At 40.0% G+C, this 14,799-nt stretch overlaps 1 protein-coding gene and 1 long non-coding RNA gene across 2 annotated transcripts; one reads left to right on the forward strand and one right to left on the reverse strand.

Annotated features, from left to right (window-relative positions):
* The first annotated feature begins 216 nt into the window (after nucleotides 1-216).
* Nucleotides 217-1,902, forward strand: LOC308412006 (phospholipase A2 inhibitor). The gene is made up of 3 exons (XM_080906076.1): nucleotides 217-259; nucleotides 646-808; nucleotides 1,051-1,902. Exons 1-3 carry the CDS (start codon nucleotides 242-244, stop codon nucleotides 1,356-1,358), a joined length of 489 nt encoding a protein of 162 aa, XP_080762202.1. The 5' UTR covers nucleotides 217-241; the 3' UTR covers nucleotides 1,359-1,902.
* A 5,720-nt stretch (nucleotides 1,903-7,622) lies between these two features.
* LOC308411549 lies at nucleotides 7,623-9,249 on the reverse strand. The gene is made up of 4 exons (XR_013974405.1): nucleotides 8,924-9,249; nucleotides 8,809-8,832; nucleotides 8,606-8,712; nucleotides 7,623-7,829 (listed from the first exon to the last, which is right to left on the reverse strand). It is a non-coding gene; the product is annotated as an uncharacterized lncRNA (long non-coding RNA).
* Between the last annotated feature and the right edge of the window lie 5,550 nt (nucleotides 9,250-14,799).

A 14,799-nucleotide genomic window follows, 5' to 3' on the forward strand; every position in this document is an offset into this window, starting at 1 on the left:
GACAGTAGCATTCAGCACAGAGCTTCTCTCTGCCTGTCTCTCACAGTATCTTCTCACTGTCTCACGCTCTCGTTGTCTCTCTGCTGCCAGCCTGGAGTTTCTGGACAACATGGAAAAGCTGGACCTGAGTTATAACAAACTGGTGTCTGTTGGCCCCGGCGTGTTCAGAGGCCTCTCCCGGCTCAGACAACTCTATCTACACAACAACAAACTGACTGTGGTGCAGCATGGGAGCCTGGACATGCTGCCTGGACTGGAGGTGAACAGACTTTTTTTTAAATGGGTAAATAAACTGGTACCTCAAAGTTTTTTTTGATTGTGGACTGTTGTAGATTTAGCCTCTAAAAAGTATAATAATGTAAATGAATCTTATTTCATGTCTTAATTCATCTGCACGTAAGACAGCTAGTGTTTTGGTACACTGAATAATGATAAGTTTGAAATTCATCATTAGTTATAAAGTATAAAGTACTATGATATCTCTACCTATTAATGCACACTTTAATGTGCTGCTTTGGAAGAATTGTCTAATTATTGTAAGAAGAAGTGGCTCAAAAACAGATCCCTGTGGCACACCATTTTCGATGACTTCATTATTCTGTATGTCTGCCTTTCTAATTAGTACCTGTTTGTCTGTCTTCCTAGGTACTCCAGCTGAGCAACAACAACATCTCTCAGATAGATACTGATGCCCTGGCACCTCTGTACAGCCTGGCTGTTCTTGATCTGGAGGGAAACAACCTGCATAACCTCAAATTTAAGACCTTCATCAGCCTTCATACAACAGCAACACACATACAGCTGTCAGGTCTGCAGAAATACTTTAATTCTATTTCATTCATTGTTCTCCATGTCAGAAACTGACGGAACAGACTGAAATATGTTTAAAACGTTTGGACTGATTATCATGCAATATAAAATAGATGATGTTGATCAACACCCCCTCTTCTACAATCAAGTTCTGACTCAACACTCTGACACACAATTTTAAGGTTTGCATTCTTTGTTTAATTGAACTCTGTATACCTGCCTTCCTTCTTTCCCTGCCAGGGAACCCTTGGAGCTGTGACTGTGAGCTGCATCGTGTTTTCAGTAAGATCCTACACGTCCGGCACCTCCACATTGACGACTACCGCAACGTGACATGCCAGGACCCTCCGCAGCTGATGGGGGCTTCGTTGGCCTGGGTAGACAGCCAACTCTGCGTGGCTGAGACCGCTACTGTACTCGTCATCACTGTCACTATGCTTGTCACCGTGGTGGCCGCTCTGGTGATGGCGGAAAGGAACAGGAAGAGGAACCGAGGGAAGAACTGGGACACCGAGTCACAGACGCAAACTCACAGCCCTCCATCCTGAGGCAAAATTAGTGAGAGGATAAGCAGATGTTTCTGGCTCCTCTGGTTACAAAAATGCTTTTAGCACACACTTCCTGACTGCTGCCACAAATGGATCGTACTTGATTTCTTTTTCCTTTCAAAAAGTGAAAAACAGAGTTGGAATTAAAACTGAAGAAGACCTGGAGTATCTGTTCAAATTTAATATTGCAGCTGTGATCTGCTGCTACCAGTGAACTGCTGTAAAAATGTGGTTCTTTCGATGAATTTTTAAGAACGACCATTGTCAGCAATGGGATTTTTCGCAATAAAAGCCATACTTTGGTAAAGACCAAAGGCCAATACACATAATGTGGAGTTTGAAGAGTAAAAAAATGTCTGACTTGTATTAACAGTTGCCGAGGTTTCATTCACCTGTAGTCTCTTGAAGTCACCAAATGTCAGATTGACTGTCTGCGGTCTCTTGTCACACATCACTGTGAATCGCTCCCTGTGTGGATACAGCTGAATGTTCACACATAATCTGACTTCTGTTGTGCTTTCTTTCTTTCCCTTTCACTGATCTCGTTTCCACCTATTTTATAATACCTACGCTAATTTGAGCTTTTCCTTAATCTCACGGGATCACCACAGCAGGCAGCTGTCGTAGATGTTTAATTTAGCAGGTTTTTACACCCTTTCTTATGCAACACCCAAGGGAAGTCTGTTCACTCACAAAACACATCTTTGCATGTCTGTAACTCATAATGTAAAATAGAAAATTGCAAATAAATTATTTAATATTTAATAGAAGGTTTCTTGAATATACTCTTTGTTCTTTGTAGTTTATCACCATAGAAGCCCCAGGAATGTCTGAACCTATTGATTGACAGTCAGACCGAGAGTCAGCAATAGAGATAGAGGGGGTCATGAGGACCATATGTGTCTGTACTCCACAGGGGATTAGTGCAGGACTGATGGAGGGAAAGAGAAGGACAAAGTCCCACAGAGGTCAAAGATGTCAAGATGATTACTGCTGATCTGCAATACAGTTATTAACTGTGAGTGTGTGTGTTGGAGGTATTAAACAGGCAGAGAAAGAGAGCCGTCTGGCCTCCAGCAGTAGACTGCCCTCCTTTCATCCATCTCTTCTTTAATTGTTGTGTTTTTCTGTCCTTTTGAAAAATCTTTTAGTAATGAAACTATTAGGACCAGTATTGGAAACTTTGTCACAGTTTCCAGCAAACAGGGTTGAAACCCAAACCTCACCTCTGATTAAAGCTGATCGTGGTACTGTGCCAAAAACAGAATGGTGGACAGATGGATGTCAGTCTTATTTCCAAGCAGAGTAGAGGTTGGGTTTGACTTGGCTTACAACTCGAGAAATACACATCAGATTATTGCAAAGAAGGATTAAAGTGTTCACCTTTGTTTTTTCTCAAAAAACAACAACTAATATGCGTAGAACTGATGGTGATCAGACGTCAGTCGTCTCCATGTACACAGACTAGTATTACTGGAGCCTGTTTTAGGAAAAGAAATGACACTGTGAAGCTATTGATGATTTAATATTTCTAAATTCTGCATCGTGTGATTATGCTCGCTCTGTCTGAGATGTCAGCATCATAAACTCAGGAATGCTGCTGCTCTTATGTGCGGTTAGTTAGTTTAACAAGATAAGAAGTGGGCCGAACACTGTTTGAAACATCAGATATCTGCTTGTTCTTTTTATTGAGAAACGTTAAAATGTTTTACATTTTGTTTATTCTCATTACCAAATAGATAATAGAAAACAGTTACTGAAAACAAATTCTTAGTGATATTGAAAATATATGTCAAACTGACACTGTGATAATGTCCCTAGTGTCGTTTCATCTTTAATTTTAGTAATATTTTCCAATATGTTTGCTAGGGTGCAGCTTTAATTTCAAAATGAGAAATTTGGGTTTAATAAGCAGCTAGCCCCACAGTTTGGTCTACTGATCCAGCACTGAGCTTATTGTTAGCCTCTGTGACTGTACAGCTCTCTACAAATATTCAGTGGACTTAGACTGATAATAATTGATAGTAGTTATTAATAATATCGAGCAAGCTAAAGTGGAACCAGACCAGTTTGGAGTTAGCAGAACATGAATTTCTCCAGTTTAGGTACATGCTAACTGCTTGCACTTCAAACCAAGCGAATGTTTAGCTGCTAAGTGGGCAACAGCAATTTAGGTTTTCTGAATTATTCTTAACTGAACCGAGCCCAGGCATGTTTACTCTGTTTATTCTTTGAAACACTCAGATCATGACAAATGCACTGCAGTATTTTCCAAATTCCAAAGAAAAGAGCAGCTTTTTCACCCCACAAGATATAATTTTTCTAATTTGAATTCTTTTGAATAAGTAATGGAAGCTCTGCAGGAGCTGTCTAATGTCTGGTATATGGTGCTTTGTTTAGCTGTGTGGAGGGTTTTCAACAGTGCAGTGAATGGGGCACTATTTATAAAGTTTAGTTTCTCTTTATACAGCCATGGTTATCGACCAAACTGTCTGCTTACATACACATTATTCCAAATATCACCCCACCATCTAACCCCTGATGACAATTAAAAACACTGGTGACTGCCCGTGCTACCCCACAGCCTCCTTGTAGATGGACTCGTGTTGTTTTTCCTGCGCATTACTGCCACCTCTGATCAAGTCAAACTCCAAGAGTGTTATGTTAAAAATTGAATAAATAAAGAGTGAATATGCAGTTATTAGCCCATTTGCTGTAGACCTGTTGTTGGTAGAAAACCCTGCAAAAAAACCCAGGAGGAATAAAGACACAATGAGACAAAATTACTTTCTGTGCTAAACGTGTACACGGGTGAGCCGCTGAGAACAACTCACACCATGAACAGAGGCTTGGCATTTTTTATAGGCACAGATCACAGAGACAGTGAGAACAGGATAAGAAAATAATAAACAGATAAAATAAAACAACTCCATATATGGTGCTAGTCTAGTCAGCAGAGAGCTAGGAAAGATAAAACAATCTGAAACAATATGTCCTTGCTGGGAAAGTCTAAAAGGCACTTCTAAACTAATCTAAACACAGACAAAGGGCATCTTTGTACATTTAAAGAAGGTAAAGAAGCATAGAATCATTTTTCCTCTAACACCTGTAAAATCTAGAGCAATGAACTGATGAACCGACGTCATACAGTCAACCTCTCTTTGACTTTTAGGTAACAGGTTTTAAAGCTGGAACAATAGGGATTAGAGTGAGATTCACTCCACATCTGACTGACAGAAAGGACGTGGCAGAGTGAATTTTGGGAGCTAATGATGATGTTTTATCTGCTGGATGACAGCTGCATTTACAATGACATTCTAGGTGAACAGGATGTTCCTAATGTTCACTTCAATTCAATTTTATTTATACAGCACAAAAATCACAAGACAAGTGTCTCAAGGTGCTTTATATTGTAAGGCAGACCCGACAATAATACATAGAATATTGTAGGGTCTGCCTACATTATTGGACTGAATGAAACAAAATCAATACTTAGAGATGGTTATGAGATAGTTCTTTGTTAAGAGTTGATCAGTTTGGAACTCTCTGTGGGAGGGAGTGGAATAGGCATTGCTGTACACATAGAGTTGCAGCAGTCGAGCAAAGGCATGATAGCTGTTTCCAGGTCCCTAAAATGTTGTGTTTGGTGTGATTTTGTTAAATTTCTGCTTCCATTGTATTTTTTATGGAAACACAATGAATACACTTTGTGCTCTTCCAGCATTTTTCTATTTGCTGGTGTTTTCCTAGGGTGCAGTGTGTTTAACAGTTCATATGATATATGAAGCTTAGTCATTTCCAGCTGTGCTCCACCCTCCTAGAAGCACATGTACAGTATGTTGTTGAGGATAACAGACTAATATGTATTAAAGAAAGTGACAAGTGGCTCAATGTCAGTGTAGGAGACCTAGGTACAGACACAAACCCAAAATCAATTGTCTTCTCTGGCATGCTGCTGGCAAGTGAGGGTGTGTCCATGATAGGAGTGAAGTATAGCTCGTGCCCTTCTGGGTAGCAACAAGCTGACCGGCTCTGCAACCCGGAGCATCACTCTGTCTCTGTTAGCCATCGCTCTGCAGCTCTGCTGGATCCTCCTGGATTAATTGCAACCGTGTGTGCATTTATTCTAGTGTAATTTTCTGGAGCTTGATAGCTTTTCTTCTTTAAGAAACATTTTAATATTTAAGATTCACTTTGTTCCTTCATCCCCAAATGTGCCAATAAAATCAATCATGTTCATTTTGAATCATTAAAACATTTGAAAACTATTTGTGCTGATTTTTGTTTTATGTGTTAAACTTACCGTCTATAGTAGCCTTTAAGCTCTTGATGTAGTGGCATGGTTTGCCCAGCAGATGGAGACACTGATATAGTGCAGATGCATCCTATGCATGGCTGTACGATGTTATTCTTTAATTAAAAGACCAGCAGGCCTGGGTGTGTTACTCTCAGGAACACTAGCACTCTCTGATTAAGGTAAACATATTTATAATTTATTAATGTACAGCTTGTTTCATTTCCCATCAGTCACAGCTGATAGATGAACACAGCACTGAAGTTGTTCCTGAGTTGTTCCTACACTAAGCCCATCAACACTCCCTCAAAACTCTAAATGTATAACCTGAGCATGTTCATAAAAAGAGTGTTGAACTGTGATAAGTTTTGTAATTTTACTATCACATCTGTTACTCTTCTGACAGATAAAACACATACACAATATTAATTATTTTATTACAAAGCACTTTGGTGGCCAGTAAGAGTAAAAATAGCACAAAGTGAATACCATCCCAGTGTCATACTTAAACTACAATCATATTTAAACTGGAAAAGCACCTCAGAGTGTGAATTCTTAAAGGACATTTTAATGTATTATTTTAATATCTTCCAGCAGATGCAGGAGGTGGCTATTGGTAAAGAATAGGCAGCGTGTTTGAGTTCAGTCTTTCTCACGCAGTCTAAAAATGAGAGCAATTATCAGGCGATAGAGGCAGATCCCAGTTTTAATGGTAAATATACTTTAACAAAGTTAGATTTGATCTCACTTTCAGATAGAGACTGCTGTTATATGAAGGATGTGACGTGTGGGGAGAATAAAATAGACTAGTTAACATATCCCCATGAAACACTCCTTCATCTGATAATGCAGACTAAGGGGAAATATGAGGTTGTTCTTTATTGAATTAAATGAGCTGTTTTTTTCCAGCCCTGGGCTGAGTTGGATTAACAAAAGAAAGTGGATGGACAGATGTTAGCTTTATGTACTAATAAGAAGTCAAGCCCCCCAAAACGATTTATTATATTATAGTTTTATTATAATCATTGTAGTTTATTGTTACCTTCTTGTTATGTAATGCTGTTGTGAGCATTAAAGGATTACGGTCAGTACTCTTAACTCTGAAGCAGAACTCTCAGCTTTAGGAGATCAAAACTCTGTTGTGATATAAACATCCTCTGATTAGGAAAAAGGAAATGAGCACTTTATTGTGTTTGATAGTTCTGATGAACTTATGTGACCTCAAACTCTAAATAAAAGGCTGCAGTAATGCGTATGCACACAGAGCAGCTGCTGTCTCCCAGCGTAGCTTCAGTTGACACAGTTAGTGTGCTTGGTGCAGCGCTGCAGAGTGGGGAGCTGGTGCACAGGTGCGTGTTAATGCTTGTGAAGGTTGCGGTGAAGCGGAAGTCTGCACCTCTGAAGCTTCTCAGCAATCTGCCGCTCGCTCGTCTCACTCTGTGACCACATCCTGTGCTCTGCTGTTGCTCTCAACGCCTCCGTAAGCTGTCATGACCTGGTTTGTTCCTCACAAAACAACAGCTTCAACCTCCTTCTCTGGAGAGAGGAGAGTATTGATTTCCTGTTCCTACGAGCTGTGGTTGACTCACATTTTACACACATACTTCAATATGTATAGCCCTCCACCTACTGTGAAAAAAACACAGTTTTACTCACTGAGAATGGAAAAAGTGAATCTTGAACAGGTTTTACAGATAGGGGAACATGTCACAGTAAAAATGGCCCAATGTTTTTGAGTTGGAGTTCATAGAAAATGGAAAATATAAGGGTGAGTTCTCAGAAACCCAACAGATAACAGGCTGCTAAAAATAGTTCCCTGCTAGCCATGCAGTGTAGTGAAGGCTCAGACATAAATGAATAATACCTGAAACTGCACCTGATGAGTAACTGTATGTTGTACTGTCAGGTAGAACTGCCTCAGACTCATATATGAAAGAAATAAACAGTTGTGTGTTTAAGGAGTACTTTTATTAAGAAGCAAACTGAGCACAAAGCACTTACACAAACTAACAGAATAATAACTAATAACAGCACAGGATGTCCACTTATTTATATACTAAATGGAAGAAAGTCAAATGGAAAGCAAAGCTTTAGGATACTGTGAATGTTTTTGTTTTCACAGAAAGCAGCTCAGTCGTTCAGCTCAGCTCTCATTTCTCTGGTTTTCTTGAAAACCCCTGTGAAGACAGGAAACACGTTTTCAGTTTACAGAGTCGCTCTTTAAACAAAGGTTTAAATGTAAAGCCTCATGTTTTCAGTGAGTCTTCACTAAACAAACTGACTATAAAGAAGGCAAGCTTCACCTTCCTACTAATTTTTAATTATCAATCAAGCACAAAGAAATTCAGAAATGACGTGGATGTAAAGCAGTTTTCTTGGATACACTAAATGATAACTATAAGAAATCCTTTTCAGAGCTTCTGTGGTAATAATGAGCACTTTGTCAGAGTTTTTACATATATATTACCACCGGTGCTGAGATTACTGAGAAAATATTATTACACTAATTTTAAAAGTGATTGATTGAGATATTTAATGAAAAATACTGCTGGGGTGACTGAAATATTGTCATGGAGAATCTATAAATCTATAAACTTTAAACAACATCAACAACAAAACCCCTTCCTTGTTATTTTAAATGATACCTTTATATTCATTAGTTTTAGCTCATTAGCTTTTAAAATGTTTTCAATAGGTTTTAATTGTTGAGTGATAGTTGCTGAGAAAAAAGACATATTCAAGATAAACAGGCTAACTGATGTTTTTCTTAGCTGCTAATTTTTACGGCGGTCTAACAAATCGATCCTGCATTACATTTAGATTCAGTTTCAGACAGGTTCCTTTGGAGGAAGAAGCACGTGGTGCTGTTAAATGATTGTTTTGTATTGAGATATGTTTCATATAACGACCACTGCTCGTGGCACAAACAGGAGCTGGATCGTTTTGGACCAACCTGACGTTTCCACACCAGGATGATCACAAAGAGTCCGTAGATGCTGCTCTTGATGATCAAAACCAGATATGACAGCTTGGCATTGTGGGTGGTCTTCAGATACTTGTCTGCACAAAATTGTAAGATTTGTATTATTTTCCCAGCTCAGTATAGAGCAGACACACTGGGTTATTATTATTAATAATATTATTAATAATATTTACTTCTTATTGCTGCAGCTCCTGGATCTAAGAAAAAGAAAAACGATTTCTTTCAGTGAAATCAAGTCAAACTATTTCAGATGATTTTGACACATTTAAAGATTGTAAATGAACGTACTTCGAATGCCTGCGACCCAGCCTACACGAGAAACCGTCTGTTCCCCATCAAAGAAGTCGACGGTGCAGGTGAAATTCTTGCCTGGTTTGAACCACTGTGAAAATAAGACTCTCAGCCTGCTTGTGATGCGGTAGTGGGTACCATTCCAGTGGGCAGAGTGATCGGTGGCGACGCCATCTTTGACGTCCACCCCATCAATCTGCCAGGACACATTCACATGGTCCGGGTAGAAATCAGAGGCCACACACAGCAAGGTCTTCTTGTTTTTCTTGTGTTTTTCATTTTGACACTCCTTTGTTGAAGGTTTAAACACTTTCACCTTTGGTGGCTCAACTGTTCTATTTGGTGCTGTGGGACAAAGAGAATCGAATCATTAGAATGCAAACAGTCTCATTATTCCCATTTTGAATACCCAAAGATAAAAAAAGTAACACTTGTAAAAAAAACCCTGCTTCATCATTTTCTTTTGGATTTTTGGATCTTTTGGAAAAACAGCAGGTGATTACTGGGTAAAAAGAAAGTAAAATGAAATAAATAATGGCGTAAGGTGTTAATATGTAAGCTTCTGATGCCACATCTCTTTTTTTCTTTTTTTCTTTTTTCCAAAATGCTGCTTTTGCAACATATATCTTAGATATAGAAGACATTTGAAATAAATTTCATGGCACATTGTTTTAAATCCACAGCAACATGTTTATAACTTTGTGATTCTGTCTACACCCAAATATGAAAAACGACATTCAAACTTTGCTCTTTTTACAGCCCTAAACGTACATTAGAACTTCTCAGAGGTTCTCGGCAGTGGAAGAAAAAACATGCATAAGGTTTCTTACCCAAAACCGTCAGTTTGGTGCCAGTACCAAAGTAAGCAGGGTTGTAGTTTGCCACACTGATATGCAGCGTAGTAAAAATTGTTTGTGCTATCAACAGCTGGAAACGATCTTTTTTTTCTCTTTATGAAAAATTCTAATTTCTCCAAATTTACTCTTCATAACAAAACCTAATTAGACAGATTTTAGATTTTAGACAAAGTCAGGAACCTTAAATGATGCTACAGTAACTCAACTTACTTACAGTTAGGTTTTAATTTATGGACTATTGCATGATAAAATAAATTTGTGCCTGTTAAAATGTTCTATTTTTGCACCTTACCTGAAACTGTGAGTTTAGTTCCCAAAGTGAGCCTCGGACTGGGAATACGCAGTCGCTCACAGAGCTGATCAGAACTCCATATAGCCACAGATAATCTGGGCATAGAGCCAATTCTTTTATAGCTGCAGCACTTTGCTGAAGACTAATCAGCACTGACACAAGACTAACTTTGTGCTTTAATAGCTTTCACTTTTTAAAAACAGCTTGAATATGTTTATGGCTGATTAATAAAACCACCCAAAAAGTGAAGCACACTTATCACACATTATTTCTATCATATTAAGACGTGCAGTTTGAGTCTTCGCTGCAGATTATCTTACCTAAGACGGTCAGTTTAGTTCCAGCGCCGAAATAAGCCTCGCTGAATGAACACAGAGCTCTCAGACTGTTACAAAAACCTCTTCCTTGTCTCTTGGGGCTCCTCTTTGCAATTTATCAAGCTTTGTCATAGTTTCAGACATTGAGCGTTTCATAGAGATCGACAGTAGTCGACAGCTAGAGTCTGCTAAGGATCGCCCTTGAAACGGCAGCAACAGGACACATTTTTATATAGATATATATATATCTATATAAATATAGTGAGTTTTATGGCTATTATTGCATCGCTCATTACCTGAAGGTGTCATTCAGGCTTTTGGGTATTTTGCCATCAGATGAAAAACAACCATTAAATGATATTCTGATTTATATTCTAGTTCTTTCACTTTATTTCTTAACTAAAACAGTCGACCTGGTGCCTCCATCGAAAAAAGCCTCAAAAACAAAACCACCAGCACAGTAAACTGAACTTTACTCCAATCACCTTAAACATGCCGGATTTGCTTTCTTTTGTACACACAGGCTAATATCCAAATACTTTCCAACATCTACACATTTGTAACGCTTCCAAAGGGACGAGCGGACGTTTTACTCACCGAGAACGGTCAGTTTTCTGCCTGCACCAAAATAGGCTTCGTAAGTAGCACTGTGGACCAGCTTAATATCAAATAGCACGGAGCTGGACCAGTAATAAACAGGACCACATTTTTGTAGGTCACTGCTTCAGCCATAGTCTAAACATTGCAAAGGTGTTTTTTTTCTCAATGAACAGAAAGTGTGAGGGCCCCAACTTACCCAGAACAGTTAGTCTAGTTCCACTTCCAAAGCAGGCTTCAGCTCCAGTGTCACATTGAACGCATCCTTTGTGAAAAAGTAACCAAACAGTCCAGAGCAGGCACTTGAAATGAGACTAAATTCCCACTAAACACTTGGAATTTTAGCAAAGGACATGTTAATCCCACCAACTGAGTTTTAGTTAAAAAAAAAGATGAGTGAAATAAACTCAGAAGCTGCACTGTGTTTAAAATTTTATTGAATTCTAAACAAATTCCCTCACTAATCATATTTCTGTGCAGTAAGAGCAGGGCTACCTGCACTTTTTAAAATACTGCTCATTTTATGCTTGTCAGGTGTTGAAAATAATCTGCAGAGCTCCTCGCTGTGCATTTTAAATGCAGGAGGTTTTTGTACGGCGGCTCTATTGGTTTGTATCACCGTGCCCCCCCTGTCCCCACAGTGAAAAAGCACTAGACAAAAACCTGACTTCACTTTGCTGCTGTCTTTCCTCCCCCCACCCAGCATCTCCATATCTCAGCCTCCATCTTTCTCTGTTGGTGGATGAGAGCAGCTGTGCAGGCTGCCTGGAGGCCTGAGGTGAGCATGAATGCTGCTATTTCTGTGACTGCTAAGAAAAGACGCACAAAGAAAACGAAGCCCGTGTTTCTATATGCAGTAGCTGCACGGTGACGTCTTCTCTGGTCACACCTCTTTATTTCCGCCCAGTCAGTATAAAACTGGAGGAAATCAGCAGTTCCACATCATCATTGTGATAATGTTTCCCAAATTACAGTGATTAAACCTATGGTTTGACACCCCTACAAGGCTTTTAGATGAATAAAAAGGAAAGCGAGTATATGATCAAACTTATCAGATATGAAGGGAAACCCTTTCAAAGTCAATCGCAGTCAAGACAACATTTTGTTTGCTTTCTTTTCAGATTGTTCATCCTGACAGAATTACACACACTGCTGTGGAGGCTCAAATTATTCACTTTACTGTTTTCTAACCACAACTAAACTTTTAGATGGAAAATAAAAACATATCAAACACATTAATACTGATGTTACTACTAGTGCCACAATCCTAAAAGGAAAAAAAGGGGGAAAAAAAGGTCTTATGTGATTTTGTAATCAAAAAATATAAACGTAAACGCGACATGAGAAATAAAGTTGTGGGACAACTGATAAAACATTTGTTGTTCTTTCTTAAAGAATTTTAACAGTGATGCAGTTGGACCTCAGATCATGCTTAAGCACAAAGTTAAATCAGTCTGGTATAACTTTAGACATAAATATAATCTGAGATCGGCTCATTGAAGGGTCATCATCAGCATGATTTTTCAGACATATGTAACCCCAACTTCAGCCAGCAGAGGTCAGGCTGTGATCAACTAGTTCTTAAACAAAACAACTGTGTGCTCAGACAGCAAACACTTCAAGAATAAGAGAAAAAGAAACGCAGAATAGCAAAATGCAAGATATGTGGATGCTGAGAAGCTACACTGTACGGGACACTGCTCCCTCTGTTATAGCACCTGTGTACTTATCTAACTGATCAGCTTTGTGGTACTGCAGACACGTCAGCGAACTGAAACAGATACGTTTTTATGACTTCATGGATCAGCGACTGCTCCTCTGCTGCTGATCAAGTTTTGCTTCAGCTAAATTTTTCTAGAAAAAGCTCTATGTGGTAAAACCAGAGAACATAGTCCAAGCAGCTTGTACTTTTGGATTACACCATGTCAGAAATCTAAAAACCGCAGAGCAAACTAAAGCTGATAAACAGATAGCTTGTGACCTTCGATTTGGAAGGCAGCGTGTGGCAACTAGAATATCAATCATGCTCAAAGAGAGACGAGAAGGATCAGAGATTATTTTCACACTTTAGTAATTTTTGATAAACTGGAAATGTAAGTGAAAATATTAGCTAATGTCCCATTTCAGCGTTTTTAATCACGTATTGGTTTATTCATATTGTGAAACACAGTAACACCACCTGGGTCTGGGTGCAGTTCCCCCCTCCAGGGGCAAGGGTACCTAGACCCGGTTTGTAGAGTACGCTTGGGGAGTGTGATCGTGTGTACAGCGTCTCTTTATGTCTGTCTCCACGTTGGTTGAGTGTGGAGTGAGTGCATATGAGAGCATGAGGGTGGGAATGGATGTTTGTGTCTGTGTGTGCCTGTATGTCTGTGTCTATATGTCAGGTTGGGTATCAGACGCCACCTCTCTGGGGACACCTCAGGCCCTCCAAGGTTTGGAGGCCTATCTCCACCCACCACCACTTCCCCTGCCGGTGGCGGACTCCCTCAGGTGTCGGTGTGTTGGTGGTTCTTTGTGTCTGGGGGTGGGCGTCCGGGTACACACCGGCTCACTCCTTGGCGGCCGCTTGTCGGGGCCTGGGGCCTGGGGCTCGCTCGGGCCCCTTTGGAGGTGGGGTGCCCCCGGCCTCTCGGCCTGGGGCTCGGTCACTCAGGCAAAGCTGGGGGCCGGCGGAGCTCACAGGCGCGTCACTGCAACTCCCCCTGGCTTCTGCTCCGCGGCTGCTGGGCGAGCCCTCATCTGGGACTCTCCTCAGCTCTTACTGGGACAGTGGCGCGGCTGCCCCTCTGTTGGTCTTCCATGGTCTCTTGTGTTCTGGGGGCCTCTGGATGTCTGGAGTTTTGATCTCCTCCATACCCGCTTCACACCCTGGAGGACGGGGCTGTGGCCCCCCCACACTCCCTAGCAGATCATTACATGGAGAAACCTTTGGAATGCAAGCCTGCTGATCCACACAGGTATGCACACATGGGTATTCACAGACGCGGACTAAAGCTTTCTTGGCTGCTGCCTCAAAGCACACTGTGCGCTGTCTATCTTGCGTGCTGCACAATATCGTTTATTATTTAGTAAATATTGATATCTATGACTAGCTAGTTTATTGTGATGGTGCTTTGTTTTCTCTATTATTATGTTACTCTTTGTTGTTTGCTGTCTCCTCTGTTTGTTTTTTTTGTTTGTTTGTTTTTTTTTTCTCCATACAGGTGACCCAGGAGTTCTTTTTTTTTTTTTCTCTCTCTTCCCCCCCCTTCTCACCGTCTCTTCTCCCCTTTGGTTTTCTTTCTTTCTCTCCCCCTCTTTCTCTCATTCATTCCCCCTGTCCTATTTATTTAAAAAAAAAAAAAAAAATGACAAAGGATGAACTGAAGCTCTGCCATCACGTAATGTCGCATACTGCTGTTTCTGATGTCATTTAAAAAAAAAAAAAAAAAAAAAAAAAAGAATAAGAGAAAAAGAAACGCAGAATAGCAAAATGCAAGATATGTGGATGCTGAGAAGCTACACTGTACGGGACACTGCTCCCTCTGTTATAGCACCTGTGTACTTATCTAACTGATCAGCTTTGTGGTACTGCAGACACGTCAGCGAACTGAAACAGATACGTTTTTATGACTTCATGGATCAGCGACTGCTCCTCTGCTGCTGATCAAGTTTTGCTTCAGCTAAATTTTTCTAGAAAAAGCTCTATGTGGTAAAACCAGAGAACATAGTCCAAGCAGCTTGTACTTTTGGATTACACCATGTCAGAAATCTAAAAACCACAGAGCAAACTAAAGCTGATAAACAGATAGCTTGTGACCTTCGATT

Source organism: Rhamphochromis sp. 'chilingali' (assembly GCF_963969265.1).
Source record: "Rhamphochromis sp. 'chilingali' genome assembly, chromosome: 15".
In the NCBI taxonomy this organism is placed as follows: domain Eukaryota; kingdom Metazoa; phylum Chordata; class Actinopteri; order Cichliformes; family Cichlidae; genus Rhamphochromis; species Rhamphochromis sp. 'chilingali'.